We start from the raw sequence: 24,234 nt of genomic DNA, 5'->3' as shown, positions 1-24,234 counted from the left end.
TGAACTCCGACTCCAAACGTTTTACGGACTTTAATATGAATCATATTTACAGATTTTACTAACTCCTACAAAATGTAGGTGTATTTAGTGTAAATCCAAATCTTTATCCAAATCCTTAACATGAATCTTCTGAATTATTACGAATAACAAAGTCTTATTTTTATTTAAAAGCAGAGAACAACACTTTTTAAACAAAGAAATATAGCCTATACACCAACGAATACATTTTTGCCACTGTTAAAAAAATAATAATATATATATATATATATATATATATATATATATATATATATATATATATATATATATATATATATATATATATATATATATATATATATATATAGCATATAGAATATTCATCTTGTGGGAATACAAAATTTAAATTATTTAGGAGGAAAATACTGCAAACTACATTGACATTTTACATCAGGGGTGTCCAATCCTGCTCCTGGGGGGCCACTGTCCTGCAGAGTTTAGCTTCAACCACAATTAAACACACCTGTACCAGCTAATTAAGGTCTTATTAGGCATACTAGAACCTTTAACAAGTGTGTTAAGGCAAGTTGGAGCTAAACTCTGCAGGACAGTGGCCCTCCAGGACCGACTTTGGACACCCTGTTTTACATAATACAAGTGAAAGTGATCTGGAAACCATCATCTTAATTCTATGCCAAAATAAAATGTATTTACATTATCTATATTTTAAGCTATCAACATTAATCAGGATAACAAGATTAATAAAAATGACATTTTAGGCATCTCTAAGCTTTGGCCCACACTGAAACAATGTTTTTGTCCAGCAAAAACTGAGCTTTAAAAAAAAAAAATCCCAAGAGAATAAATTTTAAAATTGCATTTTCGAGTTTTAGTATGGCCTTTGAAAATTTAGGCATTTGAAAGCTATGACACATTTAGTTGTGACGCACTTAAGAGATTACAACATGAAAGCAGGTCGCAAGATAAGATAAATGTTAAGTTGTACAATCTTCTTTTAACATTCCTGTATTTTCAGATGTTTCCGAGTGGACGATCAACTTTTCAATGGATGGACAGTGTTTTGAAATGGAAACACTGTTTTCAAATGTACCCAGATTCATGTGGACGTAGCCTTAACAAAGCAATTCAGAAGAAAGTGCATAATTAAACTGTGTTAATTACTTAAGCAGGTAGTTAAGGATGCAAATCAACCAGCAAGCCAAATCAAAAGGCATCACAAATTATGTCAAAGTCCATTTCATGTGAGACATTTTACATCATTCTTCCTTTCAATGCTAACAGTCCAAATACCCAGAATAAATTGTGAAATAAGTTCCCAGAGAAAGGCCATAAGCACCATCCATTAGTTCCGCAGTAATCCCAGTTTCTTCAAGGCTTCCCGACGGTCCTCGCCATTTTGACCGTTCGGGGAGATCATCACGCTTATTCCATTGGAGCGGGGCAACTTTTGGGCGTCGTTGCCTGGGTGAACCGCAGCAGCGTGGAGCGATTTGGTTGAATCATCAGCCTGATGGTCAATACCAAAGTCCTTTGCACTCCCTATAGAAGGAGGTCGAGCATGAGTCTTTCGTAACTGACCTGGCGACAACCCAACATGGGTTCTGTCTGGGTTTTTCATCTGTGGTGCAGGTTCAATGACTGATCCAGTTCCTGTGCGCTCCAGGGATGCCGATTTGATGTCGTAGGACCTAACTGGTTGCATCTTGAAAGAACCTTGCCTGCTTTTTGTGTCTTGGTGCTTTAAAGAGTCTGCATGTAGTTGCATGTCCCCTGGTACGGGACCTTCAGATAGTCTTGATATAGAAGGAGATCGAGCTTGAGTCTTTCGTAGTTGCCCTGGTGACATCTCAACATGGGTCCTGTCTGGGTTTATTGTCTGTGGTGCAGGTTCAATGACCGTTCCATTCCGTGTGCGCTCCAAGGATGCCGATTTGATCTCGTAGGACCTTACTGATTGCCTCTTCAAAGAGCCTTCCCTGCTTTTTGCATCTTGGTGCTTTAAAGTGTCTGCATGCAGTTGTACATCCCCTGGTACAGGACTTTCTGATACTCTAGATAGCTCGTGCACGGGTTCTACGTGTGCTGTTGGGTTACAGAGAGAATCTGGATGAGCTTTAGCTTTGACTTTAGGCGATTGACAGGGAGAGACTGTTTTAACCTCTTTATTCAGCAAGCCCAATTTTTTCAAAGCCTCCATTCGGACCTTCTGAGGATCCATCTGAGTGCGCTCACTCTGCAGAATTAACGGATGTGAGCTCCCAGTGTCTTTGTGGCTTTTGAAGATGATATTAGATGGGAGTTTCTTGGGTTTGGGCGCCACAGCTGGTGGGCTTTTGGGGTCACTGTACTCTTTTGGCACAGCAGGAACATGTTCTGAAGATGGCGAAGGTGTCATCGGTTTGTCCGCCACAGGATGCTGTGCAATTGTTAATGGTGTCAAGTGAGGTGCTTTCTCCATGGGGGACTTCTTGTGCAGGTTTTCAATCTCATTGTGGGTTAATGGCCCTCTTGATGTTTCTGGGCCTACACTCGATTTGGTCACTTCAGTTGACTTTATGGATCCACCAGACACATGCGGCTCCATTTTGGGGGGTTCAGGAATCCATTCTGGTGGCTCATCGTAAGCAGGTGGAGGTATTGGTGAATAAGCAAGGCTTATATTCTTCATTGGTTCATCCATGAAGTCTGAGGGTGGAGGAATGAATTGCAGCGGCACCTCTGAGGAAACTTTCTTCTGCTTCGGCTGAGTCTTCACATCCAAACTCTTATGAATGCCATCTTTGGCTTTAGAGTCACTAGGCAAACTTTTTCTACCTGGAGGTTCAGGTATGAAAGAAGGTGGCAAGTCCGCTACATCACTTGATTGTCCAATTCTTGATTTAGCAGTTGCTACTTCCAAAAAAGCTTTTGCAGAAATTGTCTGAATGGGTTTTTGAGGGTCAGGGCTTGATCTAAACCCATCAGGTGCATCAATAAAGGCCACAGGTACTTCTATGTGAGATGATTCCATTGGTTTGCTGATTATCCTGGCATTCCCACTGGCAAGGAGTAATGGAGTTGGCACAAGATACTTTTGGGAAGGTTTACAATCTTTTCCGATAACTTTTTTTGGATCTTCATGGGCTAATAGCTCTGAAAAATAAAATGTTCTGTATAAGCCCTTATCAAAACAGGCCATATTCTCTAGATATTTCTAGTGTCAATGCTCACCCTCAGTATTGTTCTGGTAGAGGGATGTGTTAGGAGCAGTTTTTCCTTCCAGGCAATTAGACAGACCATCAGACTCGTCGTTAGATAAACCGCTGTCCTCCTCTACCTCCAGAGACTCAATGGTTTCCTTTAGAAACATGAGGCATGCTCTCTCCTCAGCAGAAAGGTGCTCCAAACTGTCATCACTCTATCGCACAAAGAAAAGTGTGCTTTTTAATACAGCAATGCTTTTATTCAACAATGATGCATTCAAATGATTAAAAATGACTATTCAATCTTTCTTCTGAGCTGTGTTGAAGGAAAAAAATCTATTTTTCAAACGGCAACATTTACAAAGAGCAGAGACAATCACAAAAAGCAGAGTTCCTTAAGTTAAAAATCAAATATTAAATGAATGGTTCACCCCCATAATTTTATTTTATTTGCCCTTGTATCATATAAGGGCTTTCACACCAGAAGAAACTTTTCATAGTTCCTAGAACTATTGGCAGAACTACCCAGATTTTGGAAGTCTTTTAGATCTAGGAACTCCTTTTGGGGGAACTAATTTAGCTCCTACTTTAGAGTACGGTCTTACCCAGCACAATAGGAACTACCAGTGATGTAAGCGTACGTTGATTGGTCGAACACACTCAAAACTTTTTTTGTTAAAAAGCCGTCTACACACACATATTATAACCTTAAAATTTACTCCAGAAATGACCTCTATGAACATGGAAAACAGTGATAGATGGACCTCTTAACGGAATAGAAAATCCAATGCAACTTTGAGGGGACCAAGTGAAACAGGATTATTTAATTCTGCACAGCTAGCGACACTGGACATTGACCACACGGCAAATGCTAATACTTTTTGATATACTGTCTACTTTCTTTGTATAACTGTTCTATCAAATTATGTAGTAGACAGGACTGTTAAACATATCATAAACTAGTTTAAAAATTAAGAATGTTTGAGATGTGTGCTCAGGTCTGGCATGGCGTAAAAATAAAAGTCACGGCTTACGAATTCCTAGTGGTGGTGTGAATGCAACCAGGAAAATGGCCTTAGGGGATCGTTTAGTTTTCGGGGAGTCACCCTGGTGGTAAGTTCCTAGAACTACCTGGTGTGGAAGCCACTATAGAGTACTTTTATGTTAACTTTATCGTGCTTTTGTTCTTTTTGGAGCTAAACAGATATGGCTACTATTGTATGAGGAAAAATCTATGCAAAAAAATCCATGGAAAAAATAACTGCAAAAGCAGGTTTGGAATTAAATGATGGTGAGTCAGTGAGTAGAAACTGGGATAGGCTCCAGCCCTATGACTTTAGAAGGTGGTGTAAGAATCAATGAGTCAGTAAGTGTCATTCTTTGGTTTAACTGTCCCTTTAAGATGTTTTAGAAAATATAAACAAAATTCTTGATACTCACAAATCCAGAGTTGATGCTGAGCACACTATCACAGCTTCCTGCACTGTCCATACCAGACACAGATTCAATGACAATGCCCCCTGACCAGGTGTCACTTTTTGGCATCGCACAAAAAGTGCGAGTCAAGTACTGACGTTGGTCTTTAAGGATGGAAAATAGAGGACCAATCTATAAAAAATATAAACAAAAAATAATCAGATACCGCAATAATAATAGAATAAAATAAATAGATATAAATAGATATTTTACATTTTTCAAGTTTAGATTATTGGAGTATGTCGAATTTGAATAATTCCCTAGTATGCGGAAAAATGTCACCAGAGTAGGTATACAGTGTGGCAACTGAGTAGCATGTCCAAATACATAGTTTTTGAAAAAAAAACATTTAGAATAAAACAGTAGACAAAAAGGATCCAGATGGCCGGACACTTCACTATCCCATGAGGCTACGGGAGAGGATTTGTGACGAAACTGACTTGGTAGGTCACATTGAGACAATATGGTGGAAGTAATACGTCTGGATTATATTTATACTACACACATTCATACTATGTAGAATCAACTTTTTTTCCAAACCAAAATGTAGTACAGTATGCGATTTCAGACACAGCGTGTCAGTTTTTTTGTACTTCAGAATTTCATGTTTAATTCAATGTGTTATTTGCCAAATATTTGTAATTATTTGTGAAATTTCCTAGCTAAAGTAAATCTACACCAAATTTTCTTCAGTGCAGTGCCATGGTTTATTTCAAAGTATAATGGTATTCCCCATCTTTACCGCCACAACATATTTCTGTTAGGGAATGTCCCTATATCAGGATCATCTTGGTAAAAATGACTGGTGTAACTCTTGTTGGCGTCACACTGTACAGATGAATAGTGATATACACTGTTACAATTAAACTGTCACAGACTCACAAACAAACTCTTAACATAGTCTGGGTTGTGATTTTGATTTAATCTTGCATAGTTTTGCTCATGGTTTTAGAGGCTAACTAGTAAGAGCTGTGCGAGTAAACCTCACTCTCCTGGCCTCGAGAGGTGGGCTAACGAGTAGCGACTGATGTTAAAGGCTGCGCTCTTTAGCGTCCTTGTTAACGTGTCTGCCTTTCATGCTAGAAGGCTGGTTCGAATCCTGCTCAGAGCGGTGCGAGTAGAACTGGAGGGTTACATTGGTGCGGTGACCCAGATGGGAGTGAGGTTTAGGGGGGTGAGCTGCTGGTCTAAAATGAAAGTTAAAAAAGACGTTAAAGCAAACGTTATCGAACTCAAAACATTACACTTTTAATTGAAAATATCTGTCCCACACATATCACGAATAAATTATTATTTTAATTGATGGATACTGTTACATATGCCGTTATTTCTGTCCTAATGCTTTGTCTGCCCTCTAGTGGGTGGAAATGTTATTTCTGTCTTGTTACGTACAGATGCCTTACACCTGTGGATCGGATGAGCCTGCATATCTATGGAACCTCTGCTACGTCTAGGAGACTGGTGCGGCGGGCTGGTTGCGCTCTGTTTCTCCCCGGTTATGGTTCTGATTGTGTGCCTTTTGTGTCCCCCACTTTGTGTTAAGATTACGTGTTTAAAAATAAAACCCCTATTGCGAAGCCTTTTGTGTTGTCCCTCTTTTATGTTGCGGTGGTGGCCACAACAGATACAAAGAAAACAAAACAGTCCCTTAAAGCAAATTAAACTCATCTGTCACAAACTGAAAAAAAGGGGAGATTTGGCAGGACATAAACAAAATAAATGCAAAAGGCTGTAAGCAGAGGGATATAAAGGAAGTTAGGAAGAAGTGGAGCAACCTTAAGATACATGAAATCGAGGATTCTCCCTGCACAAAACATGTGCCCAATGGAGGTGGTCCAAGACCTGAGCCTAGCCCATATTCAACCGTTATCCTGGAAATAATTGGTGACAACTCACCCACTGTGTGCGGAATCACTGGAGATGAAAGTGGAAGAGAAGCCACAGACAACATAGCTCAAAGTATTCATAGTTTCTTATTATTATTTTATTCTTATAATGTTTCCTAAAAATACATAATTTGTGCTAGTCATATGAGCAAATATGAAAGCCACAGACCGGGAAAAAAGAATCAGTATTTTCTTACTCGCAGTTGCGAGAAAAAAAAGTCAGAGCAACATTATTATTATTATACAATCTGTGGCGGGATTCATACTTTAATGGAAAGAGAATTAGGACACTATTCTGTAAAGTTACTATAGCAAGTTCTTGTTTATTCATCGGCAGGTGTTGCATCAAGTCAGTGAACTTGCGATAGCCAACTCGCAACAGAAACTTGCGCTGAAAACATTGTGGCGCCAGCATCAGCAGCATCATCATCTGCCTCTCCTTCGTACAGACCGTCCAGAGAACACACAAGACAAAGAACCACTAGTCGAAAATACAAAGAAAAGGAAACGTCCAAATGAGCAGGATGAAGACATAGCCTCTGTAAGCTTATCAAACTTGAATGTGCGAAAGTAGAAGAGGAGATCTTGAAAATAAAAAGTGAACGGAAAAAGCTTGAACTAGAAAATGTGAAACTAAACCTAGAAATCATTAAATTGCAAGAGGAGTTAAAGCCTCTTGGCCACTCCTTTAACATGACCACCTCTGGTTGAAATGTAGTCATATTGATAGTTTAATTGCCAATTGTTTAAGGCTAATGGTTAAAGTGTGTAAATGTTGAGACCTAGCTATTGTTCATTATTAGTATATTTAATAACTTGTTTGCACCAAAACATTTATGTTTTCGTGTGTATTATTCTTGTACTTTAATACAAAATATTGTTATTGAATGTGTGTGCAGAATAAATTTGACAAGAAATATTTTACAAGAAATATATTGAATTCTATATATATATATTCTCTATTCTAATATATGTAATTGTCATTGAATTCCCAACTGAGAGATATTAGATTAAAAATTGTGTTGATGGAGAATGAGGTGAGATGAGGAATCTACTTCAATGAATGAAGGTTAATGTTTTATTAATTAATAATAGTCTATGAAAATAATACAGCTTACAAAAACTGTGTATGGACTTAATATTTACGATATATATAAAGGACAATTATGTGTTATAGTGTACTTTAAGTGAAATTATTCTGTGTGATGAAACGCCTGACAGTTACACCCTCTTGAAATTTTCCGCAGCGCTGTTCATGTGGGACCTCCTCAATCTTTTCATCTTCCAGATCATCACCTGGCATTTTCCACAGCATGGCCAAATTATGCAATACACTGCATGCTCCAATCACATTTGCTGCTCTCTCTGGCTCCATTGCAATTCCTAACGAGTACATTTGAAAACTAATAAAATAATAAAATAATCCAAAAAATTAAAATCTGTTGTTCCATACCACTATGAAGACATCACCACCTCATTTTTAATACACCGATACTTCTTTCCACTGTTACCCGTGTTTTGGTATGTGCAGAATTGAATTTTTCCTCTGCCTGAGTGGAAGGGTTTAAGTATGGTGTCATCAGCCACTTTTTAAGTGGATAGGCAGAATCACCCAGCAGGATATGGCTGTCGTGGGATGAACGACACCACATAGGATGAAGCACTTCCTATTCACATTCTCATCTATAATAGATAATATTATTGATATTTCAATAATTGTGGGTGCTTTTATCCTGATTTGTGTCCTATCAATGCAGCCAGGTAGTTCATGGAAACTGCCAATGGCATTTCGTGGTATTTTGTGCGTTTTATTCTTGGCATGCACACGTAGTTATTCATGTGGCAACACAACGTCTCGTAAAACTTGTTGACGAACTTGCGGCTCTTCGTGATCAATTACGAGCTCATCGATGTGATCTAATCTGGCTGACATCTTATTCCGACCGTTATTAACAGATGCTTCCGTAAATATTTAGTTAGAACGTATAGTTACATTTAAACTAAGTTTAATGGTGCAACGCAAAAATATTTAGTAGTGCGTAAGTTGTAACAGTGCCCATTTACATCAAAACTCGGCTAAGTTGTAACTTGCGCACAGTTGGTTCAACCGGCCACTGATCTCAAGACATGTGCTAGCAACTGATGCTAACGGCTGCAGTCTTTAGCATCCTTTTTAGCAAACCCAAAGCTGGAAAATGCCATTTTAAACCCTGCTCAGAGAGGCACGAGTAACTGGAGGAGTTACATTGGTACCGTGGCCTGGATGGGAATGAGGTTTAGTGGGGTGAGTGTAACGGAGGCTAGCTAGTAAGAGCAGTGTGAGTAAACCTCACTCCCCTGGCCTAAAAAGGCGCATTAGCGATTGATGCTATACAGTCTGCGGATAGACACTAGAAAGCCGGTTCGAGTCCTGCTCAGATCTTGTACAGTTTGCATTAGTATATCTTGACTAAATTTTGACAGATACATTTATGCCAAAAACACTGTAGTTTAACTTTGGGCTGTGTTTATGATCACTACAATATAGTGGTTTTCAATTTGCATTTTAAGTTTGGATATTTGGGATATGGTCATTAGGCAACTTTTGCGCCATTAGGATAGTTTTGTTACACAGAGCTGGCACACATGCTGACAGTGATTTGCATGTTTTGCATTATTTGCACAAGCTGTGAATCGATTATTAATCTCCAAGCACAGATAGCAAGATGTTCACTAAATACCTGGGTGTAAACTGCATCCACCCTGTACAAAATCTCACTGTCACATGAAATAATAAGCATGTCTGACACACCTGTTCAGATGATCACATCAAAATAAAACCACACTGAATGAAACAGTGAACGCCCAGAGAACACAATGCGCCCATATTGCAGATGGGAAGTTAAAAATATTATCACTTCAAAGCATTTGATTTTAGCAGTCAATGAAGCACGTTAACCTGCAGCGAAACTCCTGTCTCCATCTTAACAAGGTCTTTGGGAGACATTCATACACCACAAAACCATAGAGCTGCCTGCAAGTATGATAAGCCATAATCAAAAGAAGAGGTTTTTCCAAAAGGTATAGACAGCTAAAATTATGATGCATTTTAAGATACATTTTACACAAATTCTAAGGCAGTGAAACCACTTTACATAATATTTGTGTTTATGCATTTTTATGTTTTGAGTAATGAATGAATTTTAAGTATATCTAAAATTAAACTTTTTCACTGAGGTAATTCTGGGATTGCTTTCTACACACACACACACACACACACACACACACACACACACACACACACACACACACACACACACACACACACACACACACACACACACACACACACACACACACACACACACACACACACACACACACACACACACACACAAAATGCAGTGCTAGTTTGGCAAACATGCTAGTTCTCAAACTTCAAGTCAAAATCTTTTTCAGGATGATGCATGTTTTTTTAAAAGAATAACGTTACAACATTCAAATACATTTGCCTGCATGCTTACAAAGACAAAGTTTGGGGTTGGTAAGATTTTTGGTAAAAAGTCTCTTTCACTCACCAAGGTCGCATTTATTTAATTAAAAATACTGTAAAAAACAGTAATATTGTGAAATATTATTACAATTTAAAAAAAAAACTGCTTACTATTTGAATGCATGTTAAAAAGTATTCCTGTGATCAAAGCTGAATTTTCCGAATCCTTCAGAGATCATTCTGTTATGCTGATTTGATGCTCTCACTGATTATTATCAGGGTTGAACACATTTTTGCTGCTCAGTACTTTTATGGGAACCCTGATGAATTGCATTTCAAGATTATCTGATGAATAGAAACTTTAAAGGAACGGCATTTATTTGAAACAGAAATATTTATAAAATGCATTTACTGTCACTTTTGATCAGTTTAATGCCTGATTACAAGTATTCATTTCTTACTGACCCCAAATTTTTCAACAGCAGTGTACATCATGTAGATGTCAGAAATGTCATAGATGCATTCTACTGTATGTGAATGGACAGACCGATAGATCACTACGATTGGGAACAGAGCCCACATTTCATTTTTCTACACTTTCCTTGCTAAATTACCTTGCAGAGAGACTCCAGAGCAAACGAAAGACAGAAAAACACAAAAGGACAGCAGTGCCTCGAGAAACGTGAACAAGTGTGAATGCCAGCCATTGTTACCGCCAACGTTTTCAAGTTGTTCAGCATATTTCAGGCCGCTGAGGTGAGGTAATTGCGAGAACACACACACCTTCTCCGTGACTCCGTGAGAGAAACAACAGAACGGAGAAGGCGATGATGGGTTTGGCCGACACCTAGAAAAGCTGCGTTCGCCCTGGAATGCAACTGCGCCTGATTGGAGCTGCTGTAAATTCCAGCTGTTCGCAAGATTTATTCACGTATTACTAAAATCACTTTACCTGATTACCTAAACGGGTTAAGGAATGTTTGACTAGAATGCAATCAAGTGAAATGATATATAATGAGACATCTGACCTCAATGAACCCTTACAAATAGCATAACCAGGTTCTGCGGCGTATCGTCAGGTTCGCCCTTAAGTCAACACACACCATTGTTTTCATAAAACGAATATGTTCATGTTTATTTGAGGGAGTGGCAGCTTAAAATAGTATGAGAGCAGGAACAAGGACATTAGTGAGTAAGTAGAACCACCTAATATCAGCATTTTTTTATTTAGTTGAAGGTTTCACAGCCAATTGCAATTTCAGCATACATATAATGTGGACGAGAGAATGTGAAACTGATTAAAGATCAATAGCTATGTTGACACTGATTAAAGGTCATTAGCTTTCCATCTAAAGGCGCAAAATTGGAAAATCACATAAAAGATTTGCAGCGTTCTATTGAACAAAATCTAGCCTGGATGCCAGCCGAACTCAGCCCCGCCCACAACATTTGAGGTTGGGCAGTTCGGTCTGGCCTTGCTCCATAGAGGAGTAATTATCCCCAAACAGAAACTGTTCGGACCAATGAAATCATCAGGGCGGGCTTTAGACGATGATGGACAGATGATCAACAGTAACGTAATCATCACGTCATCAAAGGGGCTTGGATTATATTTGTTCAAAACCTAAATGGAGAGCTTGTTTGTATCTGCATTCACCTTCAACATTTTGTCTCACAAATAATGATCATGTTGGTAAGTAACTGTGTATCCTTAAATTGTTTTCTTTTTTTACAACACTGGCAAAGATCGTTTATTTCAAAACCCGCCAACTACTAGCCCAAAACAATAACGGGGTAAATGTGTGTTATTTTGGCAAGTATGCCTGCTAAAATTCGCACTCATGGGTCTATATTTCACATAATGGTCGCTTCAACCCGCGGACATAGAAAACAACCCGCGAAAAAAAAAAACGCAGACTTGGCAACACAGTGCAGTTGAGCTCTGTTGACATTTGACAACTAAAGCTTGGAACATACTCTGCAGGAACAAAGAAATGTGTTCAATTTCTCGAGCTGCCAAGAACAAGAACAAAGTTCGTTCTGGCCAGTACATTCCATACTTCACGAAAAAAGCAGGCGCTGATCATCTGCGTTTCTCCGCATTAACCACACCCACTTTAAATGTATGACCAATTGCACAATAGTTCTCGGACACCCGGAAGAAAAAAGTTCTGCTCAGGTGATGTGCCGAGAACAAGCTGCGAGAACTGCCGCAGCCCTGGGAGCGAGAACTTTTTTCTCTGTTCTTGCGGAGTATGTTGCAGCCTTAACGTAATGTGTCACGTAACGTGTTGGTCTATCCAACTGAGGTCTTTCCTGGTTCGGTTTAAACACGCCCCATAATCACAGCCCAATGGAGCAGTTTCAGACTCCTATTCTGACTAGAATCGAGTATGACCGCGTCAGGCTAAACAAAATCAGCACTTCCTTGGAAAATGTTGCAAAATATCTGTAATAAATTGAATGTTCCTGAAATCTGGGGAAGCCACTATGGCTATTTTTTCCAACATCATAAATGACTTTTGCATCTCAGAGCGGCAGACAAACGCAATAAGCACATTCATGTTACAATATCTTCTGTTTTTGAACGCAACCGCGTGAGACTCTTCCGGGAGGGAATTAAACCAAACTATTTTAATAACAGACTTTGCCTCAGGCATTTCAGAAGGACCAAACCAACATTCGAGATGCTGCGATGTGATTGGTCCGCTGGTTAGTCCAGTTATCCAATCACAACCTCTCTTGAGGCAACGTCACATGAGCTTGTTGTTGTGCATTGAGGGATTTAGTCGTTAAATATGTTTCCATGGTAGTTTATGTGCATGTCTTCTTATCCGATAATTAATAAAATATAATAAAATTATCAATTAAGCGCATAAGCATTTTAAGAATTGAAGTGCATCGATTCTGGTTGGCCGATCACAGCAATCTGTGGTTGTATATTTTAGCATAATGATGTGTAACTGTTTAATTGACAATTGCCTCAGACTGATCATACAAAGTTAAACAAGATTAATGTGACAAAAACTGAAAAAAAGGGAAATATTTGAGGCCTATGACCTGAAGACCAGTTATCTGTCGGCCCTGGCCAATCATTTACCTAAAATCAACACACAGAGTCCGAATCCACCTGCAAAGAACACATGAAAGCAGCAGACCTCTCTCTTTGCATAATTAGATATACTGTGCCCATAATTCATACACACCACCCCGTTTAACAACACTACACCATGGAAAGATTTATGATCAGCCCTCGGCGGTTTAGCTGTCAAGTGCACTGAACACTAGCCTAAATAAAACCACAAGAAACATGCTTTCAGTTTCATCAGATAAATTAAACAAATAGGCTTTTACAAGAAAGGCTCATGATAATCCTGGAAGTATTGCACAAAAAGTTTACACAATATGCAATATGTTCCCAGCAAAAGTTTTGAGCTTATTATAGCAGAGTTTATTATAGCAGTATAATTTCCGGTTCCTCATTGCAAATAAAAAATAAAATTATTTAGTGGCAATTTAATAGTAAATATTAATTGTGTGTGTGTGTGTGTGTGTGTGTGTGTGTGTGTGTGTGTGTGTATGGTTTAGGCTACTGGAAAAAGAATATATATATATATATATATATATATATATATATATATATATATATATATATATATATATATATATATATATATATATATATATATATATATATATTATAAACAATAAACCTTACTGTTTAGCCATGAAAAGGTAAATATAGATTAAATGACTTTTAAATCATTAATAGAGTGTCTGGATTTAAATAAAAAACAAAAACAAATGAACAGTTTATGATCTTTTTAAACACAATTTTAACTACATTTAATTAGGAAATGTCTTTCACAAACAAACACATAGTGCCTATAAAATAAGCCCTATATGCAAAATACATTAAGCGTCGTAAAAGTGTAGCCTACATTAACAGGTATTTGAGTCTGCCACACAAACTCCTACTGCCATGATAGTGGACATAAAAAAACTGCTATTGACGCACTAGTAGCTACCTGTCACCTGTACATTTACGCGACGATAGTTAAGTTTTTAGCCTGTTTATTTTATTATTAAAGCATATGCAACACGCTGTCAATATAAGAGTCTGAAAAGCCGTCAAAAATCTATCAAAAGGGCAGTTAAAGTCTTACCTGTCCGCCAGGAATTGCAGTCGTTCACCTGCCTGACTCTCTCAGCTGTTCTAAACTTGAAACAGTCAGAGCGCGAGTCTTTAACAGCGCAGAGCTAATCTGAGCATGCGTCACACACAAAACCGCCGCTGATTGGCTGAACGCCTGAGTCACACTGTAATCAACCGTTTACAGTAAACACCGCTGTTTATCATCTAAAAATATTATGTAGGCTAAAACAATACGCAGAATGTCATATTCATACCCATGCATTATTGCCACATAACCTCGTCACGTTTCATGGTTGTTTGTTTGTTTGTTTTGTTTTTCAACTAATGAATATATTAACCCCTTTACTGTTTTCAAGAATAGACATGCACTATCCAAAGATGGTTATAATTCAAGAATGCTTTAAGATATAGAATTATGTTTGGTCTATAAAGAAGATATTCAGCAGATTATTCCGGGAGTGAAATCTTGAAAGTATGAAAAAAAAGGAAGTTTACATTTTTATTTTATATAAAATATAGATATTTTACAAAACTATTTTTACTCTAAAATTACGTTAAAATCAAAGCCATGTGTCTAACCAAGTTATGTTTCAAATTTGATATCACAAAAATGAAAGTTCCTATGAGACTTTAAGACTTTGTTTAAAATAGCCTCCCGATTGTCACATATTCCATTGATTTTTTTTAAAATGCATTTTCCTGTGACAAATGAATATATTTCTGTCCAAATATCCCTTCTATCACAAATTAGTCACCAAATATAGAACATTGAGACTCGGACCTTTCTGAGGATATGTGTTTTGTCGAGATTAGAAAAGATTTTGATTGTGCTGTCAAATCAATTAATAGTAGGCTAATCACACAATAATAAAAGTTTGTGTTTACATAGGTATGTGTGTGTGCTTATTATGTATATTTGAATACACACACATTCATATATATACAGGCCAAAAGTTTGGACACATTACTATTTGTAATGTTTTTGAAAGAGGTTTCGTCTGCTCATCAAGCCTGCAATCATTTGATAAAAAATACAGATTTGTTTTTAAATATTGTGATATATTATTACAATTTAAAATATTTGGTTTTCAATTTATTATACTTTAAATGCTCATTTATTTCTGTGATCAAAGCTGAATTTTCAGGATCGTTCCTCCAGTCTTCAGTGATCATGATCCTTCAGAAATTCCAGTGTTGGAAACAGTTCTGCTGCCTAATATATTTGATGAATAAAAGGTTTGAAAGAACTGCATTTATTCAAAATAAAAGTTTATTATTATTTTCAAATAATATAAATCTCCTTTACTATAAATTTTTATCAATTTAACACATCCTTGCTGAATAAAATAAGAGATTTATTTCAAAAAAAGAAAGAAAAAAATCACTGACCCCCAAATGACTGACCAGTAGTGTATATTGTTGTTACAAAATGTCTTTATTTTTAAACATTCGCTTCTTTTTTTTTTTTTTACTTTTTTTTTTTATAAAAGTATTATAAAAAAGTATCACAGGTTACGAAAAAATATTTAGCAGCAGAACTGTTTCCAACTTTGAAAATTAATCCTCATATCAGAATGGCAGCCACTGGTTCAGTGGTTCATGTAGGTTGTCTACAAACCAGAAGGTTGGTGGTTCAATCCCCGGTTCCACCTGACCAAGTGTCAAAGTGTCCATGAGCAAGACACCTAACCCCAGCTGCTCCCGACGAGCTGGATGGTACCTTGCATGGCAGACACCGCCGTCGGTGTGTGAATGTGAGGCAAAAATGTAAAGTGCTTTGGATAAAAGCGCTATATAAATGCAGTCCATTTACCAGTCCAGTCCAGAATGATTTCTGAAGGATCATGATCACTGAAGACTGGAGGAACAATCCTGAAAATTCAGCTTTGCATCACAGAAATACATAATCATTTAAAGTATAATAAATTGTACTAAAATGCTCAGGTAGGTTTTGACATTTAAACAATGCCCATTTGGCACTAAGGAGCCTAAAGTGTGCCATGAAAACATCCCCCACACCATTACACCACCACCACCAGCCTGCACAGTGGTAACAAGGCATGATGGATCCATGCTCTCATTCTGTTTACGCCAAATTCTGACTCTACCATCTGAATGTCTCAACAGAAATCGAGACTCATTAGACCAGGCAACATTTTTCCAGTCTTCAACTGTCCAATTTTGGTGAGCTTGTGCAAATTGTAGCCTCTTTTTCCTATTTGTAGTGGAGATGAGTGGTACCCGGTGGGGTCTTCTGCTGTTGTAGCCCATCCGCCTCAAGGTTGTGTGTGTTGTGGCTTCACTAATGCTTTGCTGCATACCCCGGTTGTAACGAGTGGTTATTTCAGTCAAAGTTGCTCTTCTATCAGCTTGAATCAGTCGGCCCATTCTCCTCTGACCTCTAGCATCAACAAGGCATTTTCGCCCCCTTTTCACACCATTCTTTGTAAAACCTAGAAATGGTTGTGCATGAAAATCCCAGTAACTGTGAAATATTCATTTATTGAAGCAACTGCCACATGATTTCAGTCAAAGATTTCAGTTCTCATAAATGCAATTAGATATATATAATGTATAATTTATATTATATATGCTTAAACACTGTATGTGTGTGTGTGTGTGTGTGTGTGTGTGTGTGTGTGTGTGTGTGTGTGTGTGTGTGTGTTTATATTTACATAATAATTATACACAGTATACACACACATATAGCAATGATAGCTGACACCGCCCACTATAGGGAAGGTGTCAGGTATGAATAATTTACCGTTTCCGTTGAATACTGTTCAATAAGTACCATTTCCATGGTAACACAAATCAAAATTTCAAAAATGGTTTTCACATTAATTTTGAGTTTGTGCGCTTTCAAATGTTACTAATTTATGATGATTACTGAAATACGTGATATGAAAAAATACCCAAATTAAATAAATAGTACATTAAGGGATAATCTACGGGTAGCTAGCTGTGATATTGCATAATATTACATTTATTTAAATGAATTAATTATAGCCTTTATTTGAATTATGAGAGAGAGAGAGAGAGAGAGAGAGAGAGAGAGAGAGAGAGAGAGAGAGAGAGAGAGAGAGAGAGAACTGACCTGTGTCAGTTCAGCATCTCTCTTAATAACGAATATGTGCATTTATTACTCAAAATATGAAGACGAAGGAGATGGTGGTGGACTTTAGGAGGACCAGGACAACGACATTAAACACCATTCACCTGCTGGGAGAGGAGGTTGAGAATTTTAAATATTTGGGTGTGTGTACCTTGACAACAAACTAGATTGGAAGTGCAACACTGAAGCAATCTTCAAGAAGGGACAGAGTAGACTCTACTTCAGGAGGAAGCTTAGGTCTTTTAATGTATGCAACAGGATGATGTATATGTTTAACAGTCAGCTGACGAAAGTGCAATTTTCTTTGCAGCCATCTGCTGGGGCAGCAGCATCAGAGCCAGTGACAGTAAGAGATTAAACAAACTAATAAAGTAGGCTGCTGCTGTGCTTGGTTCTGCTCTGGAACCCCTGGAGTTGGTTGTGGAGAGAAGAATGTTACATAAACTTTTAACATCATGGACAACACTTCACATCCACTGCACAACATGCTGGTCGGGCAGAAGAGTGTATTCAGCTGGAGACTCCTACAACTCCGCTGTAGCAAGGACCGTTATAGGAAGCCATTCCTACCCACTGCCATAACAATACACGACAACTCTTCTCTGGGAGATTGAGGACACTGAATGACACGTGATAAAGGACATCATATCATTGTAATATTACACATTGATATGATACTAAACTGAACCTTGCAAACTGTTGTATTTATTATCTTATTGAATTTTTTTATTTATTTTTAAAGAAATTTGCATATTACATTATATGTCAGTTTGTGTAATATGTCTGGTCTGTATTTTGTGTCAGTCTTGCTGCTGCAACACCGCAATTTCCCTTTGGGGATTAATACAGTTTTTTCTATTCTATTTCTATTCGAAATAGCGACGTAACCCCATCATTGCTAAGAAATATAATGTAGCGATTCAGTAGCGAAGCTATTTAATTTTTTTTAATTATAAAAATCGCAGGCAGAGTTAATGACACATCTGTGCTCCTGAATGTTTGTGTGTCTGAGCAGCAGTCTCCGCTCTCTGTGTGTGAGTGACGTAGGCCTGTGAGTGTGTGCTTCAATGAAAACATTAACACAGAACAGTGATTCAACTGACTTGGAACCTTTAAACGGTTTTATTGCACACCAGCCCATCAGAATAGAGTATTCAGACAGACCATGGTATAATATGAATTAACCATAGATGAGAAGACCATTGCATAACCATCATTAATAACTACTGCTGAAGAGATGTATATTAATGCAAGTTTCAACCCAAGGAAATGAAATGCACGTTGTTTTTTATAACTCATTAGAGCATTTCACTTACACAACCTCTAAACATACGCCATAATTCCAGGCCATTAATTTCATGACTTCTCAAACTCTCAAGTGTCAGACTTGTGATTCATGCTGTTAGTGTGGAATAAGATGAATTTCTAGGGACTAAACAAATGCTCTTTTCTTTGAGGAGAAATAGATCAGATGTTTTGTAGTCTTCCCTATTACCCAAAGCAAAAATAAGTCATTTTAACTTTGAGGAATCAGCTCATGGCTTTTGTTTAAAAATGGCATTCCACCTGGTCATTCATTAACTCGGTTACGTGATCAGGTGTATGGTATGCAATCAATGTAAACCTGCCTGAGAATCAGACAAAACTGTTATTTGTTAAAGTTAAGGTTCTGGAATAACCATAAAAGAGCATGTATTATTAATGCTCTGACTGCACTGGTCATGTTATTGTTCACAGTTAATGAAATCAAAGATATCCTTTAGATGGCCTCACTCTCGCTTTCATCACAGATACAAAGCAAAGGACAAGATCAGGCAATTATAAGGGAGGCTCCCTATAGAGGTTCTTTTGTACTATTGAAAAATAATGCAAGAACTGGAATCCCAGTCGGAAAATATTATTAATGACGTCAAATCAAAGTGCTAACATGACTTGCATTAATGGTCCTGTGATACAAAATATATGTGAATCACAAACCGGAAAATAGATCATGTTTAATAATTGTAATTTTTTGGATTGAGCTGCCCGTGAGAAAAGAAAGCACAGACCGATGATTTGTGGGATCCGTACAGTGCTTATGGATCTTTCTCTCTTTTTGACAATGTGTTTTTGTCTTGACAGAGCGGCCCCAACATGATTAACACCTAGCACTCTTTCTTTTACAGTTTCAAGCCAAGGATTAACCCGAATTAACTTCCCTCCATCCACTTTAACCAACTGTGTCTTAATCCCACCCATCTGCTAAAATTACACATGTTTTTAGCATTTCATCAATCTATTCACTTAAAGGGGTCAACTGAGAAGTAAAATTTTCAGCAATTTCAGCACAGGTTTTGAAAACAGACTTTTACGACATGGACTCGACAGTAATGCCACATCTCAAGTACCCGTTCTCATTCTAATGCCTGATCTGTGATCAGTGATTTCTGATAGGATTCATGTACAGTCAGATGTTCTTTGTCTACTGTGTGTGTCAGTAAATCAAACCAGTGACTAAACGCTCAACTTCACATTGTTTCTCTTAGTAGGAGTAGTTAGGAGTAGGATAATTTATATAAAGCTATTAAAGGACAACTTTGGTGAAAAAAATGAACCTACAAGGGTAATTAACAGATGGTTACCGACACTGAGTAGATCCTTCTCTGGGATGTGTTTTCATGAAAATTAAATGTAAAGAGTTTTATCTCTAAAAACAGATTACCATAGTTTATAACGCTAGTGTATGGGGCATAGAATAAGTATTAAATTAATAAATCGCTAACAAGGCTAAAAATAGCCTCACACTAACACGGTATAATGAGGGTCCCTACATGCAAACAGTTTAATAAGAAGATACTTTATAAAGACAGTACATTACGCTTATGCAGCCAGTAGCCATCTTGGAAAACAGAGTCGCGAATGCCGTACTGTGATTTGGAATCTCATATGGTCTGTTGTTTCTGGAAGAAAGCACTTAACAGAGAAAATTATATATATATATATTCATATTCTGGCTTTTCCAAGCTTTATAATGGCAGTGGATGGCAGCCCAAAATTTGAAGCTCAAAACAAAAAGTGTATCCATCCTTTATAAAAGTACTCCACATGGCTCCAGGGGGTTAATAAAGGCCTTCTAAAGCGAATCAATGGGTTTGTGTCAGAAAAATATCTATATTTAAAACTTATGTTTAATATTTAAAACATATTTAAAAATTATAGCTTCTTGAGAGCTGAGGTAAAAAATAATGCTGCAAGTTTAGTGTGGCGAGGTGAACGAGCGAGGGACATGGGAGGAGCGATTGAGACCGGGGACGTGATTGTGAAGGAGCCACATTTAGTCTCAACACACATAATGTTACAAAAGAAAACTGTGGTAAAAAAAAACGTAACTGCAAAATATGGAGCAAGTTATGTGTCCTGAAGAAATGATAGTAATTCTGAAGTGTGAAATCATGTCTGTTACTGCTGCTGAAAAAACAAAAACACAAAAAAAAACACACTCAAAAAGACTGTACTGTGTTTCACAGTAAAATATATATTTACTGAAGAATTTACCCGCCATTGATATTTGACCGTGATGCTTAGCAGAGCAACTTGCTGTACACAGGTTCTGCAGTAATGCATTTGATTATTTTACATTAATAATGCTGTGAAAACTACAGACATTTACTACAGTGCATGTGTTAATTAACTAGCCAGATAACGTTAGCTCGCAACATAGTCTAGTTTCTTTTACATTCATTTTCTTAACATAACCAGCAAGATAAAGTTTTCTTCTTTTTTCTTTTCTCTGCACTATATGTCATTTTTGTGACATTCATAACAGTGTTGCTGCAGTGCTGCTGCATCTTTAATCAGCTTTAATAATCACAGTCTAAGGGCCCTATAATACACCCAGTGCAATGCGACGCCATGTGCAACGCAAGTGTTTTTTGCTAATTTCAGCCCGAAGCAGTTATCAGTTCCACGTCCAGCACCAAGTTTAAATATAAAATTCACCCGCGCCTATCTGTTGGCCCATCCATGGGCGTGCTGTTCTGAAAACCAGGTTTGTTCATTGTTGGCGCATTGCTATTTTGAGGAACTGAAAAACGACTGCACCATTGACCAACAAAAACCTGGGAGATTGATATATTGCACGTTACGTCCAAAACACTCCCATGACTCATTAAGAGACTTTTGGACCATGCACCTGGCGCACGGACTATTTTTTTCCATCATTAAACTAGCAAAAGTGGATACGGATACACCATAAGAGCACCTGCAGCATGATCCTTGACCATGCGCTCAACAGTGGAGGACAGCAGTGGAGGATTTTTACTTTCTACTCAAGTCAATTTTTAAGTATATACTTTATGAGTGTTTTTCTTTAGTAACCTTTTACTTCACTGCATTCCAAAGCATAATATATAATGTCATACTTTTTACTGCACTACATTTCATAAATAAAAGTTGTTGTTTTCTTCCCTTTAATATTTAATTAAAAATTTGGTACTTTCTACTAAAACTTTGAATACTTTTACTTGAGAAAAAGTATACAGTACTACATTTTTTATAACTATTAAATGATATTCAATATGAAATGTATTGCTGTAAAAAGTACAATATTATGCTGTGGAATGTTTTGAAGTAAAAGTTTTCCAAAGAAGAACACTGATAAAGTGCATATACTTCAAAAACAAAATTACTTGGAAAGTAAAAATACTTCAATACTGTCCGCCTCTGGCATTTAAGATCATTAAAATAGGGCCCACAGTCTGACATAATACATCAGAAAAAAAGCAAGCTGTCATTTGATGTGCTCTTGGGATCCCTCTGGTGGCCACAGGGGCCCTAAGCAGCCTTTTAGTTTCCGGCTCTCTCAGTCAGATTGGTCCCGTCTCTCTCTTCTAATGTGCACGACTCTGTCAAAAACCTTGATTAGTGCTGTGGTGAAACGCAGTTTTCTTTCAGTTAAGATCTATTGCAACAATCAAGTGTGCGCACTTCTCTTCACCGGTTACCATTTATGTTGATTTAAAACTTTTACTTTTTAAAGCTTTGTGTAGACTTGCTCCTGCAGTATATCTGTGATCTCCTCACCCTGTACTCTGTTCCAGGATCCCTTCAATCATCCAGTCAGTTCCTACACTCAGTTCCTCATTCACGGTTTTAGGCTAAAGGTGACTGAGCTTTCTCTTGGCTGCTCCTAGGCTTTGGGATAATCTTCCTCTCCACATTAGATCATCCAATTCCAGTTCAATGTTTATATCATGTTTGAAGACCTTTGTGCTCTTTATGTTTTAAGTGAGGGTGTTTTTTTCCCCTTCTTTTTCATATGTTTAAATTCTGCCATATATTTCTTGTACAGCACTTTGGTTTCAACATCTGTTGTATTTAAAATGTGCTTTATAAATCAATAACCTAAAACAGAAGAACAAACACAGTCACAAATATATTAGCTGTAGTATCAGGGTGGGTTTCTAATTTGTGAGAGTTAATAGTTAGATGCAGTTTAGTCATGCATCCTAAGCTCATTTAAACATTAACCCCTAGTATGACTTGAATAATCAAGTGGACAACAGATTTTAGATCATGTTCCCAGGCATGCATTACCTGAGCCACTGACATTAAAGGGAAGGATCTCGGTTTGGAACTCTTTCCTTTATTCTGCTAAGCCAATAGGGACATCTAGAGGAGAAGAAATGAAAGAACAAAACTAAAAGCAGCATGAAGAATGTCTCTGCAAATCTAGTGATTCCACAGAGGCGAGCGTAGAGAGCCCAATGTCAGCTTCTTGGTATGAAAACAGATTTAAAAAAACGTAGAGGTGGAAAACTAAACTTGATACTAGTGGTGGCAATTTTAGGAATTTTACAGTTTACGAATCTTCTGTTTCAAATCAATTGGTTCATAGTGCGTATTAAACTGCCAAAGTCAAGTGATTTCAGTAAACGAGGCTTCGTTACATCATCAGTTTCGAAACACTTTGAAATGGCAAATGGCGTTGATCTCTGTATCATGAGCAGTCACTTACCCCTTCTCCACCATGAACCGGGTGATAGTTCAGAGCCAGTGCTAGCACCAGTTCTGAGTTGGTTCAACTGACGAGCCTTTATGAACCGGTTTGCCTTTCCACGGGCTAGAGAGCCAGCACAGAGCCAGGTCTTACCAGGCCTTTCTCAGCAATGCTAGCGAGGCAGCGAGAAACATAAACACACCAGTGTTGTTCGAGCCTGGAAGCCCAGCCAGAAGAGCATTACAATAGTCCAGTCTGGAGAGAACAAGAGCTTGAGCCAGGAGTTGTGCAGCCTGTTCTGATAGGAAGGGTCTAATCTTTCTAATGTTGTATAAAGCAAATCTGCAGGACCGGGCTGTTGCAGTAATGTGGTCAGTGAAGTTTAGCTGGTCATCAATCACAACTCCAAGGTTCCTGGCTGTCCTTGATGGAGTTATGGTTGATGAACCAAGCTGAATGCAGAAATTTTGATGAAGTGCTGGGTTGGTTGAGACAACAAGTAATTCTGTCTTCGCAAGATTGAGATGAAAGTGATGCTCCTTTATCCAGTCAGAAATGTCTGTCAGACAGGCAGCGATACGAACACTGACTGTAGGATCATCTGGTTGAAATGAGAAGTAGAGTTGAGTGTCATCAGCATAGCAGTGATAGGAGAAGCCGTGTTTCTGAATGACAGAACCTAATGATGACATGTAGATGGAGAAGAGAAGTGGTCCACGCACTGAGCCCTGGGGAACCCCAGTAGCTAGATGATGTGACTTAGACACTTCACCTCTCCATGGCACACTGTAGGACCTACCAGAGAGGTAAGACCTGAACCACTGGAGAGCAGATCCTGAGATCCCCGTCTTCTTAAGTGTTGACAGGAGGATCTGGTGGTTAACTGTGTCAAAAGCAGCAGACAGATCCAGCAGGATGAGCACTGAGGATTTGGAAGCTGCTTTTGCTAGTCTCAGTGCCTCAGTTACCG

At 37.9% G+C, this 24,234-nt stretch overlaps 1 protein-coding gene across 1 annotated transcript; it reads right to left on the bottom strand.

Moving 5' to 3' along the window:
• Positions 1 to 332: 332 nt before the first annotated feature.
• LOC137078350 (specifically androgen-regulated gene protein) lies at positions 333 to 14,263 on the bottom strand. The gene is made up of 4 exons (XM_067445547.1): positions 14,183 to 14,263; positions 4,623 to 4,790; positions 3,211 to 3,397; positions 333 to 3,132 (listed from the first exon to the last, which is right to left on the bottom strand). The coding sequence occupies exons 2-4, from the start codon at positions 4,725 to 4,727 to the stop codon at positions 1,343 to 1,345; spliced, it is 2,082 nt and encodes a 693-aa protein (XP_067301648.1). The 5' UTR covers positions 4,728 to 4,790; positions 14,183 to 14,263; the 3' UTR covers positions 333 to 1,342.
• Positions 14,264 to 24,234: the final 9,971 nt, after the last annotated feature.

This window comes from Pseudorasbora parva, chromosome 6 (genome assembly GCF_024679245.1).
Source record: "Pseudorasbora parva isolate DD20220531a chromosome 6, ASM2467924v1, whole genome shotgun sequence".
Lineage (NCBI taxonomy): Eukaryota > Metazoa > Chordata > Actinopteri > Cypriniformes > Gobionidae > Pseudorasbora > Pseudorasbora parva.
Note: the sequence above shows the minus strand (reverse complement) of the source record. Positions and strands in the feature narration are given on the sequence as shown.

Bases quoted from the DNA above. Each gene is read 5' to 3' on its own strand.
- LOC137078350 (XM_067445547.1), bottom strand. From the start codon at position 4,727: ATGCCAAAAAGTGACACCTGGTCAGGGGGCATTGTCATTGAATCTGTG. The intron at 3,398-4,622 runs GTGAGTATCAAG...TTTGTGCGATAG, and splicing joins TCAGCATCAACTCTGGATTT to AGTGATGACAGTTTGGAGCA. The intron at 3,133-3,210 runs GTGAGCATTGAC...TTTATTTTTCAG, and splicing joins CTACCAGAACAATACTGAGG to AGCTATTAGCCCATGAAGAT.